The sequence below is a fragment of the Rattus norvegicus genome, chromosome 13, assembly GCF_036323735.1.
Source record: "Rattus norvegicus strain BN/NHsdMcwi chromosome 13, GRCr8, whole genome shotgun sequence".
NCBI lineage: Eukaryota > Metazoa > Chordata > Mammalia > Rodentia > Muridae > Rattus > Rattus norvegicus.
The window spans coordinates 66,623,196-66,647,516 of NC_086031.1; the positions used below are offsets into that span (position 1 = coordinate 66,623,196).

Sequence of the window (24,321 nt, forward strand, 5' to 3'; positions counted from 1 at the left end):
ATGAACAAGGAGAAGTTAATTTTGGAAGCACAGCTAAACAACAGGCATGAATGCTCGGCACTGGTGACACGTTGTCTGACCCCTCTCCCCGTGGCCAAAGGGGACTGTTGGATAGCAAGCTTCAGCGCTGTGGGGGTTAAGGAACCTCTGCAGAGCAGCAACAAGAGCACACCTTCCCCTTCTGACTACAGCTGCTGCCTCCCGTTGTCCCCTGTAGGCTCAGCATTGCCACAAACTCTGGAGACCCTGGACAACATCTGGGAGACCCAGAGTCACGCCAGCCTTGCGTGTCTCTGTTCTAACAGTGAGCCTTCCGCTTTGTTTCTGGACCAATCCTTCCTTCACATACTCCTTCCTGTCTCCAGAGTCCAATCTCACTTCTGGTCAGAGTTCCCTTAAACATAAAAATCCATCAAGGAACTGTTCACTTCAGCTTAATCAAACCTCCAAATCGCCAGGTTATGGGAAGTTTGCCCACATGTGAAAACCTGTAAGGTAGCACCCATTCAGACAAAGAAAAACAAGACAGCTCATCGAGTTTGCAAAGAGATTGTTGTCACTCTCAAATGTTGTATTTTACACAGTAGGAAGAAATCTGGCATCAGCTATCATGCAGAACGCTGAGTAAATAAATTAAATTAGCCCCATCACGCATGGGAAGCAGGCAGTTAGAGCAGCATTTTCATCTGTCTATTATGATATTGACAGGCTAAGCAACACGCCCTTCTGCTTTTAAAGGAGAAGGATGAATATTTTATACCTTGTTCATTTATTCTTCCCCGTCCTTTCCTCCCTTCCTCCCTCCCTCCCTCCCTCTCTCTTTCTGCTTCCTTCAGAGTTTCAGAATTAGCAAGAACCCTTTGAAGATAAAAGCCGTGAAGCTGGTGAATCTTTCATCTCCACAAAGTCCAGATATTATCTTCTCACAAACGAAGGAGAGACTCTGACCAGAGCCCAGCTTTTGGACACATGATGGCTTCTTTGGATACTCTCGCTTCCATGGTATAAATTATTAAACTGGGGTGAAGCTACCTTGTGAGTTTGTCAACAGAGGAGCGAAATTTATACACTCTGGTTTTTATTTTTAGCGTGACAGAGGTTATAATAGAGAAATCTGAACAGCCTGCGGAAACGGCACACCACTGTACTATGGCTCTAAGCACTTGGATGACATTGGCTGTCACTCTTTTCCCAGACTCCACTGTTGTAACGGAGCCACTTGCAAACAAAATGTCCATGTGTGAGAGCAAACAATATCTAAATGACCTGAACAGAATGCCTCCTTCAAGATGGCTTCTGTCAAGTTTTACTTAAACATCAGGATCACAGTTGGAAAAGGGAAGCAGAAATCTAAATCCAAGCATTGCTGTGTCAACTCTATCATGTTCAAGGCTATTCCAGAGGCTGTCTATGCTGGGTAGATGCAGACCGAGAACAGATCTGTCTAAGACCATTTAAGGAAAGCATCTTCAAAAGCAATTACTCTGACAACAATGCTGGGAACGGAAGTTATCACCACCCTCCACCTTTAACTTAGACCAGCAGGGTCTGCTCTAGTCAGTTTGTATATTCGAATGCTCTATTATACTACATAAGGTGACGACTACCAGTCAACTCGGAACTAATGTGTCACCCAATGGCTATGTAAAGCCAGATGATATGCCAACTAGTCACAGAGACTTCCTTAAGTACTCCACCAGCCTCCCAAGTCACTGATGAATCTTGTCCCCTCCCCAAGACTGGCTCAACTTCTCCTTCTGCTCAAATTCTTTCCAGTCACCAGCTGATGACAAGCCAGTCCACTATGACTCTCCTAAGATCCCAAGTGAGGGCCCACCATTCTATGCTAGTTCTCTCCTGCCTTCCTGAGGCCTCACTAAGAGACTCCCCTTACTTCTTCTTGCACCGTGCACATCAGTCTCCCTTAGAGTTTCCTGAGAGATACCACTTGGCCTCGTCAATCCTTCCATTCCTTCAGTGTGCCTAATGTACCCCAACTGACGGTCAGAACTGAGATCACTGAGAGAAGGATTTATTCAAGAGACAGACGGTTCTGGGAGCACACACTTTGCTCACATTCTCCTTGCTATATGCATTAAGTATGGGAAAGAGAAAAAGTAACCCGAAATGGATTCCAGTCATTTTCTTCTATGCTTTCCTTTCATGATGGCCTTGCCGTTGTTTCAGAAACCATTTTTGAGGAGCTGGGGTGCAGCTCAGTGGTACAGCACCTGCCTTGCACACGTGGGGCTCTGGGCCCAATTCCTAGCCCCTGGATCCCCCCAGCCACATTTGCATCATTAATTTCTGTGTATAGTAAAGTTGTGTATAACTGATCCTTTGTTTCCTGCAAGTACACCAAGAGGATAGGTTTTTTTCTCAAGGGTAGTGGATGAAATGATTATCTAGAACCTACTTTTGTTTCTGCCGTAAAACACCAGTAACATCAGTGGATCCGGTGACTGCTTAACTAGGTAGGGCAGTGATGGCTGGAGCTTGCAATGGACTGTATGGGCTGTTATGTTTTCACTCCATAACATGCTGTTCCCAAATCAGGAGCCAGGCCTCTGCTCCTCACAGGAGCACTCAGAAGGCTGAGCCAACAAAGCCCTCCTCCTTAGAGACTAAAGTACCTTTGTCCGACTTGAAAACAAATTACCACAGTGCCAGAATAATCTGGGGAACCTTGAATGTACTCAGCTCAGCCGGGGAAAGGAAATGGTCCAAGATCGATAAAGAGACAGTCAGCAGTGGGAGAGAAGGACGCCACCAAAGTCCTCTGCTCGCCCACTCTGCCCTCCTCTGGCTGACAGTTACCTGGAAGAACTTCAGCCTGATGTCCACCTATACTACAGGGGAGGAAGAGGATGCCTTACCTCTGGAGAACCTGAACTCTTCATGTGCTCGGGCCGAGCCTGACGCTCAAGCGGTAACCACATTATTTATCTGCTGCTGTGGTTTAAATATGGAATCTCCTCCACAGGCTCATGTGTCTGGACACGTAAATCCCTAACTGGTGGTTCTGTTCTGGAAGGCTCTGGAGCATTTAGAGGTGGAGTATTGTTGAAGGAAGTAGGTCGCTGGAGGGGAGGCCCTAAGGCTTGACAGCCTGCCCCACTTCCTGTCTGGTCTCTGCTTCCTGCTGCATCAATTATCGGGGATACACGTGTCACCCTGGAACTGCCCAGGACCTTCCTCTTCAAGATGAGAACTATCCCCAGGGGCTGTGGCCAAAATGAACTCACGCTCCCTTAAGTTGCTTCTTTCTGGGTATTTGGTCACATCCAGGCAGGTAACTAATTGTCCTTGCATAAATAAAGTACAAAACATGTCTTCTTTTACTTGGTTGTGGGAACTTTTCAGTGTCTAAAGGTCCCTAAGCCAGGAAGTCCCTCCAAGTTCAGACACCCCCCTTCCCACCAACTCACCTAAGCCCCAATCTGAGGACACATCTAAGCTCTGATGGAGTAGAGATGCTTCATGAAGCACCCCCACTTCTGTCACTGCCAGCTCATTCACCTCGTTCTAAAGAGGACCAGGGATGTTCCAGTGGCCCGGGAAAACGAGACATTCAGAGTCAGCGCTCTGCACTATTTGGTTCCTAAAAAGAGTCATCTAACCTTGCATTTGAGGACAAGTGGTCAAAGGCAGTCGTCAGTAAGATCAGCGGGCTGGGCTTTGAACAAAGAAGTCGTTTTGCGCTGTAAAGGTTGCTGTACAAGTCACAGGAAAGGTAAACATAGTGGAGAAAGTTAAGCCAGCGCAGTCCACATGGATTTCTGCACTGCTAATTATGAGACCATCTCTATGGGTAAGCTTACATGATTAGAGCACACGCTGCATTAGCACCCAGAAGTTTCTGTCTTTGCTCACATGCCCTCCTTCCTTACAGAATGTAACTGATAATCAGACTCATTTGGTGGCCATGGTCTTGGGCACTCAGCTCCCTGGTAATCGAAACTATTTGGAATCACAAATATCCTCTGGTTTGTGTTTCCAGTTGCTTCTCAGTTCAGAGCTTTGTAGGGCGGGAGCCCTCTTGCCAGGGCCACTTTCTTGCTTCACCGGCTAGATGCCACTGCTCTAAAAAAACTCATGTGTCTAGCCCACTGTCTCTCACCAAAGATGTTTCCTGATTTCAAGTCTTTTTGGTGATCTAATGTGCTGATATTTTGGGGAACTGCAGTGCATTGTGGTATGTTTGGAAACATACTCACCAGCATCAAGTATGACCACACTTAAAACTAAATTCCACTCGACATCCCTGCTGAAGTGCATTAGAACATCTCTTTTTAAAAAAAAAAATTTTTGACTCTTAACTATTGATTATTTAGAATAATGGTGTTTTTAAAACCTGTTTTTTAATCTTTAGTTATGTGACTGAATATCTGTGTGTGGATCTGTGCACACGGTGCCTTATCCTGAGGCACCCAGAAGAGAGGCCTGGGTTCTTTCCAGCTGTAGTTTCAGGGTGTTAAGAGCTGCCTGACAGGGTTTCTGGAGTCTGGCTTAGGTTCTCCACAAGAACAGGAAAGTCTCTTAACTACTGAGCCATCTCTTCCGCACCATGGAGAGTGGTGTTTTAGGTCATCCTTCAACTCTAAGGACAAGACAGAAATCAAAAGTTTGTGTTGTGTATCATTAGAGGGAAATGAGTCTTCTTATTTAGACAAAGATATCTTGGAAGGGTGAGTAAGATCAAGGCAACACTTGTCAATCTAGGAAGCGCAAGTTCCAAACAAGCATAGGAAACAGACTGGCAGCGCACGACTTAACAGCTACTGGGGGGGGGGGGGGGGGAGAGGATGGCCTTTGAATGGTACGTGTTAATGAAGGAAAGCGAGATGGTGTTTTATTAAACATCGAGGAAGGAGGGCTTCAGACGCTAGCAGAGGCAAAGGGTTAGATCCTGCCAAGTCTAGAATATATGTTTAAATTATTTACATGCAAAACTGTGAACTCCCATAGAACGAAACTGAACGCATCTTAAGTTTCCTCCTGGCTGACTTCTAGTGCCCCCACCTCCTGGAATCTACCTACCTGAGACAAGGAGAAAATGTCACCATCTTGCTTATGACTGCAAAGTAGTCAAAACCAGAAAACTGCTATTACAGCCCCTTAGAATAAATCAGTTTTCTAATTTTTAAATATTAAATATAATGGTGTGGTGTTCCCCAGGAACTGTGCTAACATCGTATGTAATTTGCACAGTTTCTCACTAAGGAGAGTTCCAGGATCGTGCCCACTGTGCAAATCAGTTAGCTGAACTTGGTATGCCACTAGTTTGGAGCACATCTGTATCTATGAATCTTCACACACACGACAAACATTTGTGGGAAAACACAGAGCGCTGCCATTTCAGGTTCACTTTTAAGACTCCTACCTGGCATCACAGTACATAGATCAACACGGAAATTGGCATGGTTTTCTCAAAAAACAGTTCCAGCTCCTTATTTTTTTTTAATTGCTACCTAGGCTAATGTAACTACTGTTCTCCTACTGACAGACAGAAAGGTCTTCATTCAACTTTCTACCGATATAAACAGCACAATTAGTGACTGTCTCGTGCGAGCTTCCTCATGCAAGCTTCTTCGTGCGTGTGGGCAGCCGCCCACTGTCTACAAGTTGTAGAAGTGCTGGGTCACAGCTCTGCACGTTTAAACTGCCATAGACACCAACCACGACGACACTGTCCTCTCACTGGCCCATCAGCATATATTTTCCTACAATCAGGTCAAGATCTGGTATTATCAAATTTCAAGTCTTTGCCAATCCAATGGTTGAAAAAATGGGATCACGCTTTTAATTTTCATTTCCCTAATTACAATAAGTAGTATGAGATGACACCACCCAAACAGGTAATTAAAGCCACTGAGTGAAAGTAGGGACATATAAAATGTATATGTACCCTAGACGTATTATTTTACTTTAAGATACCAAGATGCATGTTTCTTTCACCATCTTCTGTCACAAGAACATGGATGGCTTTTCCTTTCCGGGAGGGACAGTGAGAGGGGACCCCCTCCATACCTTCACTGACCACGTCCTCAGTTCTCAATGCACAGCTGAGACTTCTGTTTGATTTCTCAAGTGAGAAAGTAAAGGCCCTCGTAAAAGACTCTGAATGTAGAATTCAATTAAACGGCAAGCTTTTAATAACACGCCTTCATCAAGACTTTTCAAAGCATTCCATTTAAATTTCACTGTAACAGCTCTTGCCCTGCTGGTGTTTCACTGGCTTGCATATTATTTAACTAAATTACATAATTACAATGACATTCAACCAGCACAAACCGGTTTGAGAGCCAGCACACCTCTGGCTCTTGGAAACAGAAAAATCAAACGAACAAAAGCTCAAGTGTTTTTAGAGATCAGCCCACCAGAGACCCAGTGAAGCATGCCTTGCTGGTCAGTATCCTTCAGGTACACACAGAGAATGTGTCTCTGAGAGAGTGCGCAGTGTCCAGGTGATGGAGAACAACTTTGTGTACGCCTTTGACGCTCTACGCTCTACTTGGTCTATTTCTTCTTTTTTATAAAGAGATTACCCTTTTCTTGTTTATTTAAAGGGACTCTTTATATATTCTGGATATGAGTCCTTTCACCGTGTAATGATTACAAGTGTAAAATACATGCAAAATATGAACGAAACCCATCATATACCAGTGCAACCGAATAAATGTACGCTCTTAACTATTTTAAACTCTGAGAAGTCAATTAATATGATAACTGCCTAAATATTTGATCGAGGTGGGCTGCTGGGGAAGAATGTGCACAGTGATTGATAACAGAGCAAGGAGCTCGCTGACCCCGACTATTACATGTCTCGCATTAACTCAAAGGTGCGGTGCCTCTGACACCATGAACGTGAAGAATGGGCTCTTTGGATGCGGACCTATTTTAGAATTATGCGGTTTTCCTTTGAAAGACAACTTCCTCGTGACAGGGTTCAGATGATGAAACTCTACTACTACTCAACCTGACTTGAATCCGAGTTAGGAGGCAAGGGGGCGGGTCCTCCTCCTGCACACCTCAATCCTACATCACGGGTTTCAGCTTCACTTCTAGAAACATAAGTTTGCTGAGTTTTCCCTGGAGCATTTCTTATCAGGATTAAAAAGGGACCTATTCCGAGACAAACAGGATACAGGCTAATGGTGCAAGCTTCCAGGCAAGCTAAGAATAGCAACAGCATTTTCAAGAAATCTTGAACCAGGGTGTGAGCCTCAAATCAATGTGCGATGCAGGGTTTTTTTCTTTTTTTTTTCTTTTACAACAGTCACCACAAGTCACTGTTAAAGGAGAGCCTCCGTCCTTACCAGGTTTTCTTGGTTCCTGGCTGCTATTTTCTGCTCCTCTTCTGCCCCGTTTTTCATGTATTTGACCTCTTCCACGGGTTTGATCCTATACTCATCTGAAAGACAGAGAACACGAAGGTCTTTTACCACAATGGCAGAAAAGTGTCAGCAAAGCAAAAGCCACGCGCCAGACTCTACCCCGGGTAGCTTACACGGGGTTCATCTGGAGCAGTCTGGAAGAAGCATGCATGGACAGCTTGGGTCCCTGTCAGTAGGTGTTCTGCCTGGCCTGCTGGAGGGCTGGCTGAGGTTCCCAATCCAGAGAGACCCTGTGTGACCACAGACACTATATACACACCGAGCACACTCTGAAGATGGAGGCGCTTCCAACTCTCAAAGTCTCTGGAATCAGGCACACTGGGGAGCACCACACCCCAGCCAGGAGCACGAGAGCATCCTCCTTTATCCCTAGGAAACCGTTTGTAAACAGTGTCTGTAGCAACCTATTTCAGCTGGGCATTCGCTCCTTAATTTTTTCCGCTTTTGGAAAATATAGTACCGTTTATGACTACAGAGTTGTAGTGACAAATAAGACCAATTGGAAATGGGATCTTTATTTCATTTTAGGGCCCTTCCATTAAATCTGAGCCTAACTATCAACTAGTTCTAAGTGGGACTGGTAAGGCCCCACTGCAGAGAGCACAGGGGGCTGTAGAGGAACCTGGACTTGAGAAGAGAATACAGATCTCAGAGTCAAACCCGTCATGGGACAAAAAATCAGGGAAGCAGGCACCCAAAGTCCTTCTCCAGGACAGAGATTTGGCGATGACAAGGATGACATTTTCACCAGGTTCCTGTCAACAGGAAACGACTTGGGCACACTGAGTTCAAAAACAAGTGTGATTTTGACTCATCTTTGGCCCAACTTGTGGGGGAAGAAAAATCACAGAAATTAGGGAATTAGAAAACTTCACCGGCCAGTTGCCTCAAAAATGGTACGGAGTCGTCTCTAAGAAAGCCAGCTCCCTACCACTCTCTCTGCGAGGCTAGGTGCTTCCTCTCCCACTGAGGCCAGATGAGGCAGCCCAGCTAGAAGAACATATCCCACATACAGGCAACAGCTTTTGGGACAGCCCCTTCTCCTAACATTGGTTCAGGACCAATGTGAAGGCCAAGTTGCACATCTGCTGCATGTGTGTGGGGAGGCCAAGGTCCAGCCATGCTTACTCTTTGGTTGGTGGTTCAATCTCTTGAGAGCCCCAAGGGTCCAGTTTACTTGACTCTCTTGGTCCTCCTTCCACTCTACCTCTTAACACAGTGTTTCTGAAATCTAGCTAGAGTGACATCTATTTGTGCTTGGCAAATGTTTGTATTGTCCTTATGAAGCTAGTGTATATGTGTATAAAAAGACCCAATGTTTATGACTCAGCCATTTTTGGTTTTTCCATTTAGTAAATCAAGGTAGATCTTGATTCTATTATTTTTTTCTGTATTTCTATTGTATGTTTGTGCATGAGTGTGGTGTGTATGTGTGTTCTGGATTCATGTGGTAGCCAGAGGTCAATCTCTGGAGTCTTCCTGTATCTTTTTTTTTTTTTTTTTTTTGGTACAGGCTCTCTTGTAGAAACTAGACTTGATGATTCAGTTAGACTGCCTGGCCAGCAAGTCCCAGAATTACCCTATATCTCTGTCTCTCCAAAAGTGGGATTTCAGGGGCACATCCTCCCACCTGGCTTTTTACATTCATGCTAGGGATTTGAACTCAGGTCTTCACGTCTAAGCGACAAGCACTTTACCATCTCCCGTGCCCCTTATCAACTTCCTTCTAAAGAAATCTGAGAGACTTTTATAGAATTACAGCGATGAGCCTTTCAGGAATCCTGAGTCTAAAATTATCAAGTTCACAGACAGATGCGAATTGACAAGTACAAAGTAAAAGTATTCCACAGCCCATTATGACGGCTCATGTGTGTTTTCCCAACACTCAGGAGACTGAGGCGGGGAGATCTTGATGTTGAGGCCAGCCTAAGCTACATAGTGAATTTGAGGTCGGTTTGGGCTACGCGGCAAATGCTATCTCAAAACAAAAAACAAACAAGAGACTCTCATCCTCTGATTTGCTATTCAGATGAAAAAAGGAAGTTAATAATACCAACACGTTTAATTAAGGATTGTTTACTCATGAATTGCAAAAACACTGCTAATTAAAAAAGAACAGACATAATTATGTTCCCAGTATAACCATGCAGAGATCAAAATAAAGGTAAAAACATAAAAATAAAAAAAAAATTAAAAAAAAAACAACAGGCATCCCAACTTTGGTTTGAGGCATTGATAGTGATAAGCCACAGCATAATGACATAATTGCCATGGTTTAATTGAACAAACACATGCTTAGTTGAGCCTTCAATTATTAAATTCAACAACTATCACAATCTGGTAGACCCTGTTCTACCCAGGGCCCCAAACCTCATGCAACAGGACAGGGAAGATTCCAGATCATTATAGAACACAGCAGAGACTTCTGGGAGACCAGACAGCTCTCTGCATATTACATAGCACAGGTGTCCCCTGGAAAGGGCCACCTTTCTTCCCCTGCCCACGGCCCTCTACAGTCTGGCCCACCCCAGCCCAGTCTGACCAGATACTGAGCAGCACGATAAACAATCACTCTCTTTTCTCAGCCCTCATGGGATCATAGCTATTAATATTTTTCTCCAAGGAAAGGGAAAAGCTCCTGCGAACACGGGCTTTCTTCCTTTCTTTTCATCATCACACAATCCTGACCAATTTAGACAGCAGGTAGGTTTACGGTGTCCTTAGTAGCCTGGCTGGCTGGCCAGGGGCTCTGTTGGGACAATTCGATGTGACTACTAACGAAGAAACTAACATCTAGGACTATGAGCTTGGCTTATCACCACTACTCACACAATGCACTATGCATAATCCATCCTGGAATCAGACAAGGAGTCAGCAAAACAAAACCCCGCAATTTAAAAATAACCAAATACGTAATAAAATAAAGTATAATAAAAGGGCCTGTCAGATTTCTGAAGGCTGAGGCCTGAAATGGAGATGGGCATCTGGAGACAGACAATCCATTAATGAAGACGCCATACATTTCCATGGAGATGTGACCCACAGGAAAGCACTCTGCTTCAGGCCTCAGGGTGGGGTGGACCCAGCATTTCGGGTTATGGCAGCAAGATATTCACGGCCGAAATCTACATTTTCTTCCGTCAAAGGCACAGGTGAGTTAAATTTTGACCTCAGGCCCCTTTTATCAGAGCCTGCACTGGGGGGACAGCCGGAGTCCTGACAGCAGCAAGGTGTGGCCACTGGCTGATGAGCAGAGGCTAGACTGTCTTTCTCCCTCACACCTGTCCCCTCTCTCTCTGCTGATCTTGTCAGGTGGCTTATTAAAATGCATGCCAGACACACAGGCCCTGTAAACACTTTCAGGCTTCCAGTCAAAACAGATCTGTGGTGGGATTCTGTTTGCCTCTTATTCAAGGCAACAGCATCAGGGAGTTAGGAATTGTTTGGAAGCAGCCATTGTAGAAAAAAGAGGAAAAGGGAAAACTGTGTCCAAGCTGGTTCAGATTTTCACTGTCATGGAAAACAACTGTCTTCGTAGCTGGAGGACCCATCCTAGAAAGCCTCTGCTTTCCCTCCTCTAGCAGCAATGCTTGTGAAAATTCCGACTTCTAATGATTCTGAAATTAGAAAAGCACTTGTCTCCCGCTAATTGATTAAAATCAGGGTGGGGTTTTGTTTGTTTGTTTGCTTTGTTTGGAGAACTCTAATTTGTTATTACTTGGTGTGTATGAGTGTTTTGTCTGCACGAATGTCTGCATTACACTAATGCAGGGAGTGACCTTTGAGGCAGAAGACAGTGCCAGCTGCCTGGGGGACTGGAGTTACAGAGAGTGGTTAGCCACCAGGGTGCTGGAAACGGAACTTGGATCTTCTGAAAGAGCAGCCATCGCTCTGAACTGCTGAGCCATCTCTCCAGTCCCAAAGACAGGGTCTTAAAAGTATTACTATTAAGGAACCTGTCGAGGGCCCATCTGTAAACCTGGGAGACAGCAGCAAGCAACTGAGGGACAGGACTTATGTGCCCAAGTTGCAGGTACCCAAAGGCCACTGAAGAGTTGATTCCCTTGTAAACACACAGGGGCTTTATTACGAGTTCAAGAGCAAGTCTCTCACTGTCCCCATTGTGGCGGGTCAGAGTGAGAGCCTTGAGTCTAAGGGTACAGAGGATTTATTGTGGTCGCAGCAAGCTTGGGGAATTTCCATACAGGTCAGCAAATTAATATTTAAAAAAACTGCATTCCTGGCATAATCTGCAGGAGCCAAACAAGCAGCAAAACCACCAGACAACAGGATGGTCAGGTCACCTGTTCTCTGCAGGGTGTCTCAGGTTATCTCCATGTACCTTGGTCCTGCTGTTGTAGACTGGCTGTTGCTAAGGGGGTGTGGGGGGTGGGTCATGGGATGATTGCTCAGGTGGACTTTGTGATTTTTTCCTCGAATTGGAGATTAGCCCCTGGTCTCCCACAGAATGGGGCTTCTTCAAAACCAGAGTTAGTTGGGCTTTTCACTTAGAAGGGTCCATTCAGAGCTGAAGAGGTGACACAGAATCACAAGCAGGGGCTGCCCTAGCTAAAGATCCTGGTCATCTGGGGTTCACAGATGCCTTTAACTGTAGTTCAAGTGAATCTGTTGACTTTTTTTGGTTTCTGTAGGCATTCACACACATCACATGGCACGCATATACACACGTAAAAAGAAAAAGAAAAAAATCTTAAAAAAGGGGGCTGGGGGTTGATCTTTCCTTATCCCACTATTGACTGTCAACCATTTGCAATTGTGAATCTGGAAGCAGAGAGACATGCATGGGAGTCAAACCACTAACCTTTCTAGCAAGAACTCAAAGTAAACAACAACACATACACACTCACACACAGAAATACACACATACTCACAAATACACTCTTACACACACATAAACACAAACACATACTCAAACACAAATATACACATAGAAAAGACACACACTTTCACACAAACTCAAATACATATATACTCACACTCTCTCACATACATACACACACAAACACTCAAATACCCACACTCACATATATACACACAAATACACACTCAAACATAAATACACACATAGACCCACACATAAACTCACACTCTCTCGCATACACACAAATATACACACATGCTCAAATACTCACACTCACATATATACACACAAATACACACTCAAACACAAATATACACATAGAAAGACACACACTCTCACACACACACACACACACACACACACACACACACACACACGCACACTAAAAGCTATGTTTTTGACACACAGAAAATACAGGAGAGAAGTTTTCTTTTCTGCTTCCTTCCTAGAAGCCCCTCTATTTTAAAGAGAGCCCAGCCAGGTCCCAAAGAGGACAGAGATTCTCACAGCCGGTCTTGGGAGGAGAGAGTCTTGTGATGTTGGAGGAGAGAGGGGGCATTTCCTCTCCTCTCCTGGCAGAAGGCTAGAGCTGAGCCACCAGTGTAAGCAGGCAGAAAGGTGTTTGCAGTTAAACCGCCTCCTCTTCAAACCCCTCCCTTGGGGCTGCCACTCTGCAGGCCTCCAGCGAGCTCCAGCGAGCTCCAGCCGACTACCTTTGCCCCTCCATGGCAGCACCCCACCAAGGCGTGCCTCAAGGTCATTCCGCAAACTTTTATATTCTCAAACTTTCTTTCCTGCCCAGTCAAAAGGTTATTTTTGTTAAGGAAGGATCTGTAATGGATGCATTCCAAAGTATACAGCACCAAGGGAGAAACTGAGGCTGGATGTGTGCTAAGAAGCCTACAGCGCAACCGCCTGTATCATGCAGCCTTTTTCTTCCTGGGGGCTCTACTGAGCCTCCTGAACATTGGATCTCTGCTTTTGATCAAATCGGGACATTTTTCATCAGGTACATCTTACTCTCTGTTCCTTCCTCTCCTGCCATCCTCTCTTCACTTCCCATTCCCTCACCCCTTCATTTTACACACAGCTTATAAGAGGGAAACTGGGAGCCCGGGCACTTTAACTTCTAGCCGTAACTCTTAGTTCCTCATGGTTTCCAGCTTCTCACATCATTCTCTACAGTTGAGCATTATGTTCCCCTTTGTAGCCAGCGCTCGGCGTGTGACATTTGTTGAGCTGGAGTTTAGCTGTAAAGGCATTTAAAGCACACAGAATAGCGAAGGCTTTGATCGTGCCAGCAGATCAGAGCTCACTTTTAACCGTTTCTCATTTGGAAAACTCCTATCAAATATACACTAGGTGCTGGGTTCTGTGATAAACTATGTAGGCGAATGGGGGACAGGAGTGTAGAAAGCATTCAAGGAAAATAGCTGTCTTGGGAGAGAGGGAAAACTACTCTGAAAATGTCTCCTGCTTGGGCATATCCCTCAGCACACAGAGCCTGAGGAGCATCTCGCTGCCAAGGTTCACCAGATGGACTCTAAATCTGGAACGGCTATGCATGAAGCACACTCCCCACTGGGGAACACGAACTGCCATCAAGTCCCTGAGCCAGGCAGTCCCTAACCTTAACTTCCTCACTGCCCTTGTATAAAGGGATCTCATCAGCTCTAGTGCGATGGCTACCACGGAATAGTTTCTGTGAAGTTATACACGCCCTGCGCCTCAAATTTCAAAGAGCTCTAACATGAGGTTTCCGCACATCCATAGATGTTTCTGTTCTTTTCAGGGTATAAATCAAATCCTGATAAATAAAAACTATTTTCAACATGAAACCATTTGTCAATGACCTAGAAATCCCAACTGCTTGAAAGGAACAAGGAGAATGGTTTTTGGGCTTAAACTTTGTGGGATTGAACTTCAGAACATATAACTCTAGGAAGGCTGCTAGAGAAAGCACAGCGGCTATATATATGTGTGTGTGTGTATATATATATACACACACACACACATATATACATACACACATATATATGTATGTGTATATATATACATATATACATATGTGTGTATATATATGTGTGTGTATATATGTGTATATATATATACAGTTCTTTTAAGATACCACATAATCTAAGTGTGTGACTCTCACTAATATGAAATCCCTTGTGCCTTTTGTGTGTTTATTCAATAGTGAAACCTAATGGTTGTTTATATTTAAACAAAGGTAAGCAAAAATCAGTTAAAATTCCTTCTAGTGGCATTAATGATCCAATTTCATGGAACATTGACTGGGTTATGATATAGCAGAGTTTCAGAACTGGGTCTGTAACAGAATTTACATAGTCTATTTGTATGTGTTTTATTTAAAACCTAAAATAAATACAAACCCTGACATTCTTTTTTGAGCAAACTATAGAGCAAGGGCAGACAACACACAACACTGCCACAGTGTCACGCATGTCCTTTTTACATGAGACCTGTACTCCCCAGCCACTCCCTGGAGGGCCAGAAGCACAAGTTGTGTTTCTGATAGATTTTAGTGTTTCATCTGTATTCCTCCAGCAAACATACTCACGAGTTCATACCATGGCTGATTAGGAAGGCAGTGTGTGATCATCCATTGCAAACTGAGGTTCTCTGGAGCTGGCCCTTCAGACTGTGTACAACTTCATGGTTGTAGGGAGACAAAACACTACCAAAGTGTCTTTAGTCCTCTCAGTAAACGCTACCAAACTCTGTATCTGACTGAAGGTCTTTGTCACTATTAGGTAAAACATTTGAAATGCACGTAGTACGTAGTAGACCATTTGCTTCTATCAACAAGTCTAAGACTAAGGGCAGCATCGGAGAGGTCCCCTGCTCTGCTTGGACGAGCCTACCTGGCGTCCCCATCAATGAATTTGGCACATATTGATTCATGGCTTTGTTATGTTCCGTGTCTATAAGAGTCCAAAAAACCCCAATGCAACTCGGTCCTTGTGCCTCAGCCATGGTCACTCATGTCTGCTCCAGAATAATCTCATACTCCTTCTGGAGCAGGTACTGTATCCTGAGCCAACACCAGAAACCTCCCCGTTACCCTTTTGTTAAGGCAAAGGAGTGTGTGTGTGTGTGTGTGTGTGTGTGTGTGTGTGTGTGTGTGTGTGTCTGCCATGTGTCTGCATGGACATGCACATCTGGGTATCTCTGTGAAGAACCACAATCTAATGACTATGTCCACCTGACTTAATTCCTTTCACTGGATCCTGACTTCAGTGAGTTTCTGGTAGAGTTAAGATTCTCAGATAATCATGACAGGATGCAGAGAACTGTTTGCCTCATTTGTCTGGATGTTAAGCACCTGACATCCTGGGACTCAAGAAGAAGGCTGCTTTGCCTAGGGAGGGGAGAGTGAGATTTGTGGTATAGACCGAGAGGCATAAGGAGCCAGGGAACCAGGCCAGTCTGCCTGATACCTGAGTTGCAAGGCTAAAGTGGAGGAGAGAGGTATGGAGAAGCAGGAAGCCCTTGGTAGGCTGGTCTAGAGGGAAAGTTGCAGGGCATTCAAGAAAAGAGTTTTGAGGTGAAAGAATAAAAAATGCAGCTAAGAAGTCAGAAGTTTAAAAAAGCCTCAAATACCTCAAATTCCAGGCCCTGTCCTCTACCTGTACTAGCTGACCATAAAGTTAGATTAAAATCTTAGAGAATAATCTTGAGAAACAGGAAGCTCCTCCTTGTGATTTTTCATTAGTATTCTTGACACTTTCCAATGACACCATCCCTGCCCCCTCAGGTTGTGGTTTCTCCCTTTAAATACCCTTTCTCCCAGCCTTTCAGGGTCGAACTCCACTGCCCCTGCGTGGGATACGAGTCTCGACCCCAGTGCACTGGTTCCTATCAATAAACCTCATGTTTATTACAGCAAGGACGGTCTCACGTGAGTTCTTGGGGGGTCGCATCATCCCGAGACTTGAGTGAGGGTCTCCCTGCTCCGGGGGTCTTTCAGAGGTAGTCCAAAAGAAGAAAGACAGGAACAGCCAATGGTAGAAATTCATGGAGGAGTAAGTAAGTTTCAATGTGCTGTTCATGAATGAGATGACGTTTCAGGTTTTAGGGGTCATTCAGTGAAAGCTTAAATGGCTTTTCAGTGATGTAGGGTGTTCCTTTTAATATGTCTCTGGACTGATGCTGGCCTCCAGGAGCCCTGCTTTCCCTGGGTTACGGAACTATTAAAAAGACTTTGGCGGCAGCGAAGTCATTAGAAAGAATGGGAAGAAAATAGACAGAGTCATTTTCAGCTGAAGTAATTCCCCGATACGTGTGTGATCGGACTTTGAAAATAGAAAAACACATCCGAACCATACTTCATGGTAAAATAATGTAATTTCTTTACTTCTGAAAAATACTCCCTGCTTCCCTCGTCCATAAATTTTGTTAATGAGGGGCGGGAATACCGGGAGCACGGAGGGAGGTCTGCTGGCTCAGCTCGCCTTCCCATTGATAAGCCTGTACTTCTTGCTGCATCCTCATAAAACCAAAGATCACCTCCAGTTGCCCTCATGGCTCCCTCAGGATGTTCCCTGGGTGGGCCTGGCTCTGGCTTACTAAACCCCATTTTAATCATCCCAGTTTCCTGTTCCTTCCTCTACCCTTTGCACTTGGCCATTGTACTGTCTCTACCACCTCACCTTTCAAGATCCGTCTTCTGTTGACCACTCCCCACCATTGATCCGTAGAGCTCAAGCCACCTTCACACAAACATCAATGTCTCTCACAGGAGGCTCACACATTCACTGTATCTTGCTATGGGGCACTCCCCCCTCCCCCCAGCCCCTCCCTCCTATCCCCCTCCTCTCTCATCCCCACTGAGCACTCCAAAGACTCCTGGTGCTCTTAGGGTAGGGATGGTGGGAACAGAGGGCAGATGAGAGAACACGCTGCAGATTCCCAGTGGGAAGTTATCTGAGTGCTTGCTTGGACTCCACAGACAGCAGTGTTTTAAGTGCACACTGTTCCTCTCCTGAAGCACCCGCTGTTGCTGCTACCTGGGGAGAACTCAGTGAATGCTTCTGAAGTGGGGGTACAGGGAGGCCTGAGGCTGAGGGCAGATGGGGAATACATAAACAGGAGCTCAGAAGACCCTGAGGTGTGACTAGAGTGGAAGACTCGGAGACTGTGGCAGAAAGACAGAAATGACTGTCACGGAGAGGAAGGCCTCGCTGGGAGCGCTGGCCCCCAACCAAGGAATAATCCACTCCAACTAAACAAACACTACATGTCTGAAAGTCCCCTCTCACGCTTAGGTTGAGTGCACGGGACGGTAACTGCGTTCCGTGGGTCCCTAGAGACCAGAAGTGACTCTCTACCGTGTGCCTGTGCACAGCTGAGCCCCAGACCCTCCAGTAAGCACATCACCATCACCTCTAAGCCTGTTCGTCACCTCTTAGCCAGAATCAAATGTAAAAACAAGGCCGGGACAATATGCAAAAGCTCTGACTGAATTAGTCTCTCAGTCCAGCCCGGTACACTTCCTAAATGCTCAAGCTTCTTAGTCACACTGTGAAGCTTCAGAGAATGTCTCTGCTTCAGGAGGGGAGCTTCTGTGGGTATAAACTGTCCGACCACTCCCAGCCACATGGGGAAAACCAGGGGTGAGACGGCTGTGACAGGCACAGAGGCACGTGCACTGTCCTTCTTCACACGAATCCCTAACTCAGAAGTGGCTCCCCACCCCAGCTGACAACTCTAGTTCAGACCCCATCGCGCCGATTACTAGAACAATGGGATAGAGCTCTTAACTGCTCCTCCGCTCTCACACTCCCACAAAACACAAAGTCAGAGTCTCACTGCATGGCCCTGGCTAGCCTAGAACTCACTATATAGACTGGGCTAGCCTCAGACTCATAGACAGACACCTGCTTCTGTACCCCAGGAGCAGATATTAAAGGTGTACCATAGTATGCCTCTCTCTCACCTACAGTTGATTGCCCACATGACAGCCAGGACAGTGCTTGATAAAAAGTTCTTCCTAACTTTTTGACTGACAAACAACACTTACAAACATTTCGAGGGCATCGCTCCTGTATATGTGTAGCATGCGATGACCAAATCAGGGTTATTAGCCCACTCTGAACACCATTTGTTTGTGGTAAAAACATTCAAATATCCCTGCCCCTGCTTATTTTCAAACACAAATGACACTGTTATTAACTATGGTTAGTCACCCAACTGTGCGTCTGAGTATCAGGATTTCTTCTATGTGACCATGACGTTGAACCCATTGACCCCTCTTGCCCTGGGTGATTCTTTAAGTTTAAAACCAAAGTCAGACTTCATCCACTGGGAACCCTCTCCTGCATGCTGGCCTCGGCTATTGGGCCTAGCTGCTCCTCTGTGTGTATCACCAGCGTCTCAAGCTTCCCTCCTGGGACCCACCAGACAGCTCCTTCTCAGACAGCTGGCCTAGCTCTTCTGTAAACACTTCCCTGTCTCTTCAGGCTTCGTTCCTTCAGGTGTGGGCAAAAGCCAACTCCTTGACTTTTCTGGCCAACCTCTGAACAAGTCACTCAGTCACCTGCTGGTCCCTTTTCTCTCTGTGTGTGCCCTCTTCCCTGTCTGATTATATCTCTGTCCTTTCAGCTCCTGTCTGGCTCATTTCCTACTTTATGGTCATTGGTTGTCTAATCACATCAGCAAAATGGGTATTAATTACATTCCTTTATCTGCTAGCAAAAGTCAAGCTTTCTTTTAGTAATAGTTGCACAATTAGTATTCCTTAAATGGGTAATTCTGATTTTGAGAGTTGCATTAGAACTAAAATCCCACCGTTTCCTCTCTTAAACCTTGCTAATCTAAGAGCTGCGTCAGGGAAACCTGGTAAGGCACAGGAGAACAGCCCTTCTCTCCAGGCACTGTGAAGTAATGATTTGAGTGAAAGGAGGGAAACAGAACTAGAGATTTAAAAAAAAAATACTGCCACGTGGATGACATAATAAACGCAAAGGCTCTGGGTACATTAAAACTAAATGCCCATATTTATATACAATCTGACAATTTCCTCCGTGGCAGCCTATCAGGATCAGCAGTGACATTTATATAGTCAAGCACGAATATCCATGGCTGGAAGAGAATTCAAATGTGATTTAGTTTGTTTTGAGTATAGTTTTCAAACTGGAAATGCACCGTGGTCTGCACAGAGATTTGGGCCGGTTGCTGCTTTGCCTGAAGCTTGGGGGGCTTGTTCAGTGTGGAGGATGTAGATATACAATTTCTGGTTTGCCCTTATTCCCCTACTTTTAATTCTGTTTTAACTTTTATTTTGTACTGTATGTGTATGTGCACCGCCTGTGTGCAGTACCTGGGGAGGCCAGAGGGGGCACTGGATCCCCTGCAACAGGATGGTATGCTGGAATGGAGACCGCAAGGGCAGTATGTGCTCTTAACTCCTGAGTTGTGCTTCCAGCCCCACTCCATTTCTTAATAGTCATACACATATGCTTATGAAAACATTTTAAACGAAAAAAACCTGAATATTCATATACACTATACCTTCAAATATGGGTTATGAGTCCAAGGAAGTGGACTACAGAAACTATGTTTGTTTCCCATAGTCTTCACCCCTCCCCACTTACGGCCCTTTTTAGCTGAGCTTTTATTATGAGAAACCTTAAGAACGGTAACTCTATGCATGTTTAAACAGTAAGAGTTATATGTTAGCAAGACATTTATACACATACTACTATTGTGACCTTAATTATCTGGTGCACGCAGTTTTCAGATGGTCCGAGGAGCTCAAGAGCCAAGCAGTGCCAAACATCAGATGAGTCTCTAGCAGTCAGCGTCCAGACACAGGTACCCTTGGCCTTTCTTGGAATCACATTGCCTAGAGTACAGCACCCAAAGTTGGCTCAGGAGGAAGTTACAGTAGGAGGGCATGACTTCAGAGCTCTGATATCACTGTCACCTGAAGATTCACAGTAGTCGCCACTTCCTAGTGACTATCTATTGCTGCCCATACGGCAGACAAGGGACAAAAAAAGCCTCACTTATACAGTGCTTAATAAACCAGTGTGTGATAAATCAAAACTCTTGATAAAGCAAGAGACAGGTGAATCAAGGTATTCTTCCACTGAACTGGAAGCTTCTAGAACAAAGGCACTGTCTCTGGATATCTTCCTAATCCCTCTCCGTGCCTAGAAGCCCGACTTCCTCGTTTCCTCTTTCAGTAGCACACATTGTTCACTGACAGAATGAGGTCTGGGAATCAAACAGAGGAGAGATTCTGACCAGATGTTACAAGAAGTGACCTGTGAGAACCTTCAGAAGACACCTAGTCTCTCGCAACCTCGCTCCCTTACCTGTGAGTGTGCACAAGACCACGTAGTAAAGCATGTACACCTTCTTCAGGCAGGTCACAAACAGTGATCCCAGAATAATGATGACCACCTGCACTGGGGCTAGATTTCTGTCAGGGAAGAGAAAGTCTATCTCATCTTGTTCTGCTCTTTTCTGTAACTGTTTTTTTTTTAAAGATGTATTTATTTATTATATATAAGTACACTGTGGCTGTCTTCAGACACACTATAAGAGGACATCAGATCCCATTACAGATGGTTGTGAGCCACCATGTGGGATTTGAACTGAGAACCTCTGGAAGAGCAGTCAGCTCTTAACCACTGAGCCATCTCTCCAGCCCTTTCTGTAACTTCTAAAGCAGGATGCACTGGATCTTCCTATCACCCGAGTGTCTAGGTCAGCTCAGCTGTTATACCACTTCCATGTGGCTTCTTTTGGAAGTTGGGAAGTCCAAGTTCAGTGTGCCAGCAGGGGTCTGGTGAGACCTGCTTTTTCACAAATGGTGCCTTAATGTGTTGGTACAGGGTAGTTGCAGGCCAGCTCTCCTGGGACTCGTTCATAACATTCATGAGTGTTGTCTCGGGACCTAACCACATCTCCAAAGACCAAACCTTGAACATTAAATCGGAAGCTAGAATCCCGTTATGTTAACTTGAGAGGTGACATGAACATTCAGAGCAGGAACATCCGGGCACTGGTAGACATCTGGGCCTCAGGACACGCATTGCTCTTTAGTGCTTGCTTTGTGTCCTCCGTTTCTTGCTGAACGACCTCCTACACATTGACAGTTTCCTTGTAAAACCTGCGGGTGGGATGCCTGATCTAAACCCTTGGTATTGACTCCCAGAAAGCATACAGTGCCTTCTCCTATGAACTCATTCCCATGCAACACTCTTAACCTCGTAACAGCCAATCAACACCCCTCACGGAGGACTGTTTGCTTAGGAGCGCTTAATTGGTCGGGGCAATTTTCCTCACAGTTAGAACATTGTTATCAGGAACACAATTAAGCTGTGACAACAATTTATGATCACAAACTGCTCAACTGAAAATGCTTCACCGCTGAAGAACACTGAGGGGAGAGCATGTGGCTTAAAGCTAGACCGCTGTACCACACTGTTGCTGTCTCATGGAGGTGGACATCTCACAGTTACTATGTCTCTCCTGCTGTCCCACAGGAATGATACTACAGACTCCTCCCACCATGTCTCAGTCTTCCCCTTTAGAAACAGGCAAAGAAACAGAATTCACTGAAGCAATGGGAGCAACTCAAATCTTAAGGCGGTGATCACTCCCAAAGCTTAGTGTGTGTGTGTGTGTGTGTGTGTGTGTGTGTGTGAGAGAGAGAGAGAGAGAGAGAGAGAGAGAGAAAGAGAGAGAGAACACACACAAGTGTGTATGGGTATACATCCACGTGTCTATATTCAGAGGTCAGAGGTCAATATTGAATGTCTCCCTCAGTCACCCTCCACCTATATTCTGAGACAGTTATGTCACTAAATGTGGAGCTCACGGTTTTGATGAGACTGGCTGTCCAATGAGCCCCAGGGCTCCACCTGTCTTTACCTCTCTAGCACTGCACCTGACTTTTATGTGTGTGTTGGTCTCGAACTCAGGTCACACAGCCATTTTACCAGCTCCCTTGACGGTCTTCATGAAGACTATCTGCATGTAACATAGGACGTACAAATTGCACATATCATTTCTTTGAAGATACCATCGATTCACAAAAATAAGTAGGTCGCGTCCAATCCCACAAAGGACAAGGGTTACACTGTCATACCGTGATTTTTCTGGTTTTGTCATGGTTTAGTAATAACGTAGTCTCGGCATACATGTGAGCCTGTGCTCTGGAATTATCATTTCAGGGTCCTTATGATCTAATATGAGGTAAGGGTGACCATCTAAGAAATTAGCTCCCAATCTTCTAGGCTCTTTTTCTAGCATTTTCCACATGTTCTGCCAATTTCCAATTCTGTAACATGATTCTTATACTGTCTGTGTGAGCTTTTTGGTGTTGGGGGGGTAAAATTAGTGTAAAATTCCCAAATATTTAAGGCTCCTTTCCTGATGTGAGATTTTCTGATTTCTTGCTTATTTGTTCGGTCCCCTAGCCTCCTCTGGACAGACCTTGTCCTCACTGCACCATTTCTGAGCCCTCTGCCTCTACTGGCACCTTGTCTCAGAAACACCAGTTCTTTTGTTTGCTCATCTTTTAGGCAAAGACTTTAATCATCCTTTGTGTGTGTCCTCCCAGAGCCTCAATGAGGCACCCTCTGCTGTATCACCACAGGATACTAACAGTGTACGCCAAGATATCCATCTGTCACCCACTTATTAGTTCCCTAAAGGCAGTTTTGCCCGTCAGGTCTGTATGAGCCGCGATGCCTAGCATGGTGTCCAAAGCACGCAAAACAGCCAGCAAATGTTTTGCAGAATGACAAGGAACACGAAGATTTGAGTGAAACTAGATGAGACCCCATCTGTCTACCTGAGGAAACATACCATCACACCATGACCCAAAGCTATTCCCAGACATAGTACACTTTCCTCAGGGAGCAAATCTGCACTCCCCGAAAATACAACCCTTTGGAGGTTGGAAACATTTAAATTACATTTATCAATATAAATAGTTGTATGGAATAAAAAGCATTAATTATAAAAAATAATTTATATTTATAATTCAGATCAGCTGAATTCAAAATTCAAAATCGCCTGAAACTATCACAGGGAGACAACTATTGCTAATGTTAGTGAAGGCTCCTAATACCTTCTTTCTTTATGTTCCAGCACAGAATAGTACGTATATTACAAATAAAACGTGCAGACAGGTATGGTACCATATGCCTCCAACCGCAGCAGAGACATTCGATTGCCATGAACACGAGACCAGACTGGGTAGATCAATGGGCTGTAGGCAAGCCTGGGCTACCCTGTAAGGCTCAGAAACCAAAAGACAAATGGCAAGACAGCTGAGGTGCCTTCTGCCAGCTCTGAGGACCTGAGTTCAGTCTCGGGGTCTACGTAGTGAAAGGGAAAAACTGACTCCCACAAGTTGTCCTCTGGCCTCCATATGTGCACTGTGGTGCACACATAAATAGATCAATAAACGGACCAGCAAACAAGTAAATAAAATTGGAAATGAAACTCTCGAGAAACCATTATCGTTAAGCCACGCTGTGCGAGATCTCCTCACACTGCAGGGTCACTTATCCCTTGACGGCTCTACGGCGCATATGTTCCGACAGTGAAGGAGACCTTCGAGCATACAAGAGTGGACAACATCTGCCTGTCTAGTTATCTCCTAATTAAAGGGGGAAAAAAAGACCCAGAAAAACTGCAGGAGCAAAAGGCATAATTATTTAAATCCCATATGCACATTGTTATTTAGTGCTCCAGAAAATAAATTTCTGGTTTGACATTACTCATTAGAACATAAGACAGATGTCTATTCCGGCCTGGTTTGAGGTGGTAAAAACTGCTTTGTTTTACTTTCTTTTAGTGGGGGATGGGGATTGGGTGGGAATGGGGGTTTGGCTGGGAATGGGGGTGAGCATAGGGGCTATTTACGACTAAGCAGTTGAGTATTTTTCTGCCTGCTTATTGAACTCTTGTAAACTTTTCTTTAAATTTGTGCCTAGTCACACATTTAGTCCAGTGCTCACTTAGGATGCTCTTTGTTTTAGACTTCAAGAATTCTTT

General features: G+C 44.9%; 1 protein-coding gene across 3 annotated transcripts in view; it reads right to left on the reverse strand.

Moving 5' to 3' along the window:
• Positions 1 to 24,321, reverse strand: part of C13h1orf21 (similar to human chromosome 1 open reading frame 21) — a 209,387-nt gene that overhangs the window by 82,951 nt on the left and 102,115 nt on the right. For all 3 annotated transcript variants that reach the window (NM_001105959.1, XM_039090444.2, XM_063272097.1), the window contains one exon: positions 7,320 to 7,414. In NM_001105959.1, coding sequence (NP_001099429.1) covers positions 7,320 to 7,414 — 95 coding nt within the window. The remainder of the gene's footprint in view (positions 1 to 7,319; positions 7,415 to 24,321) is intronic.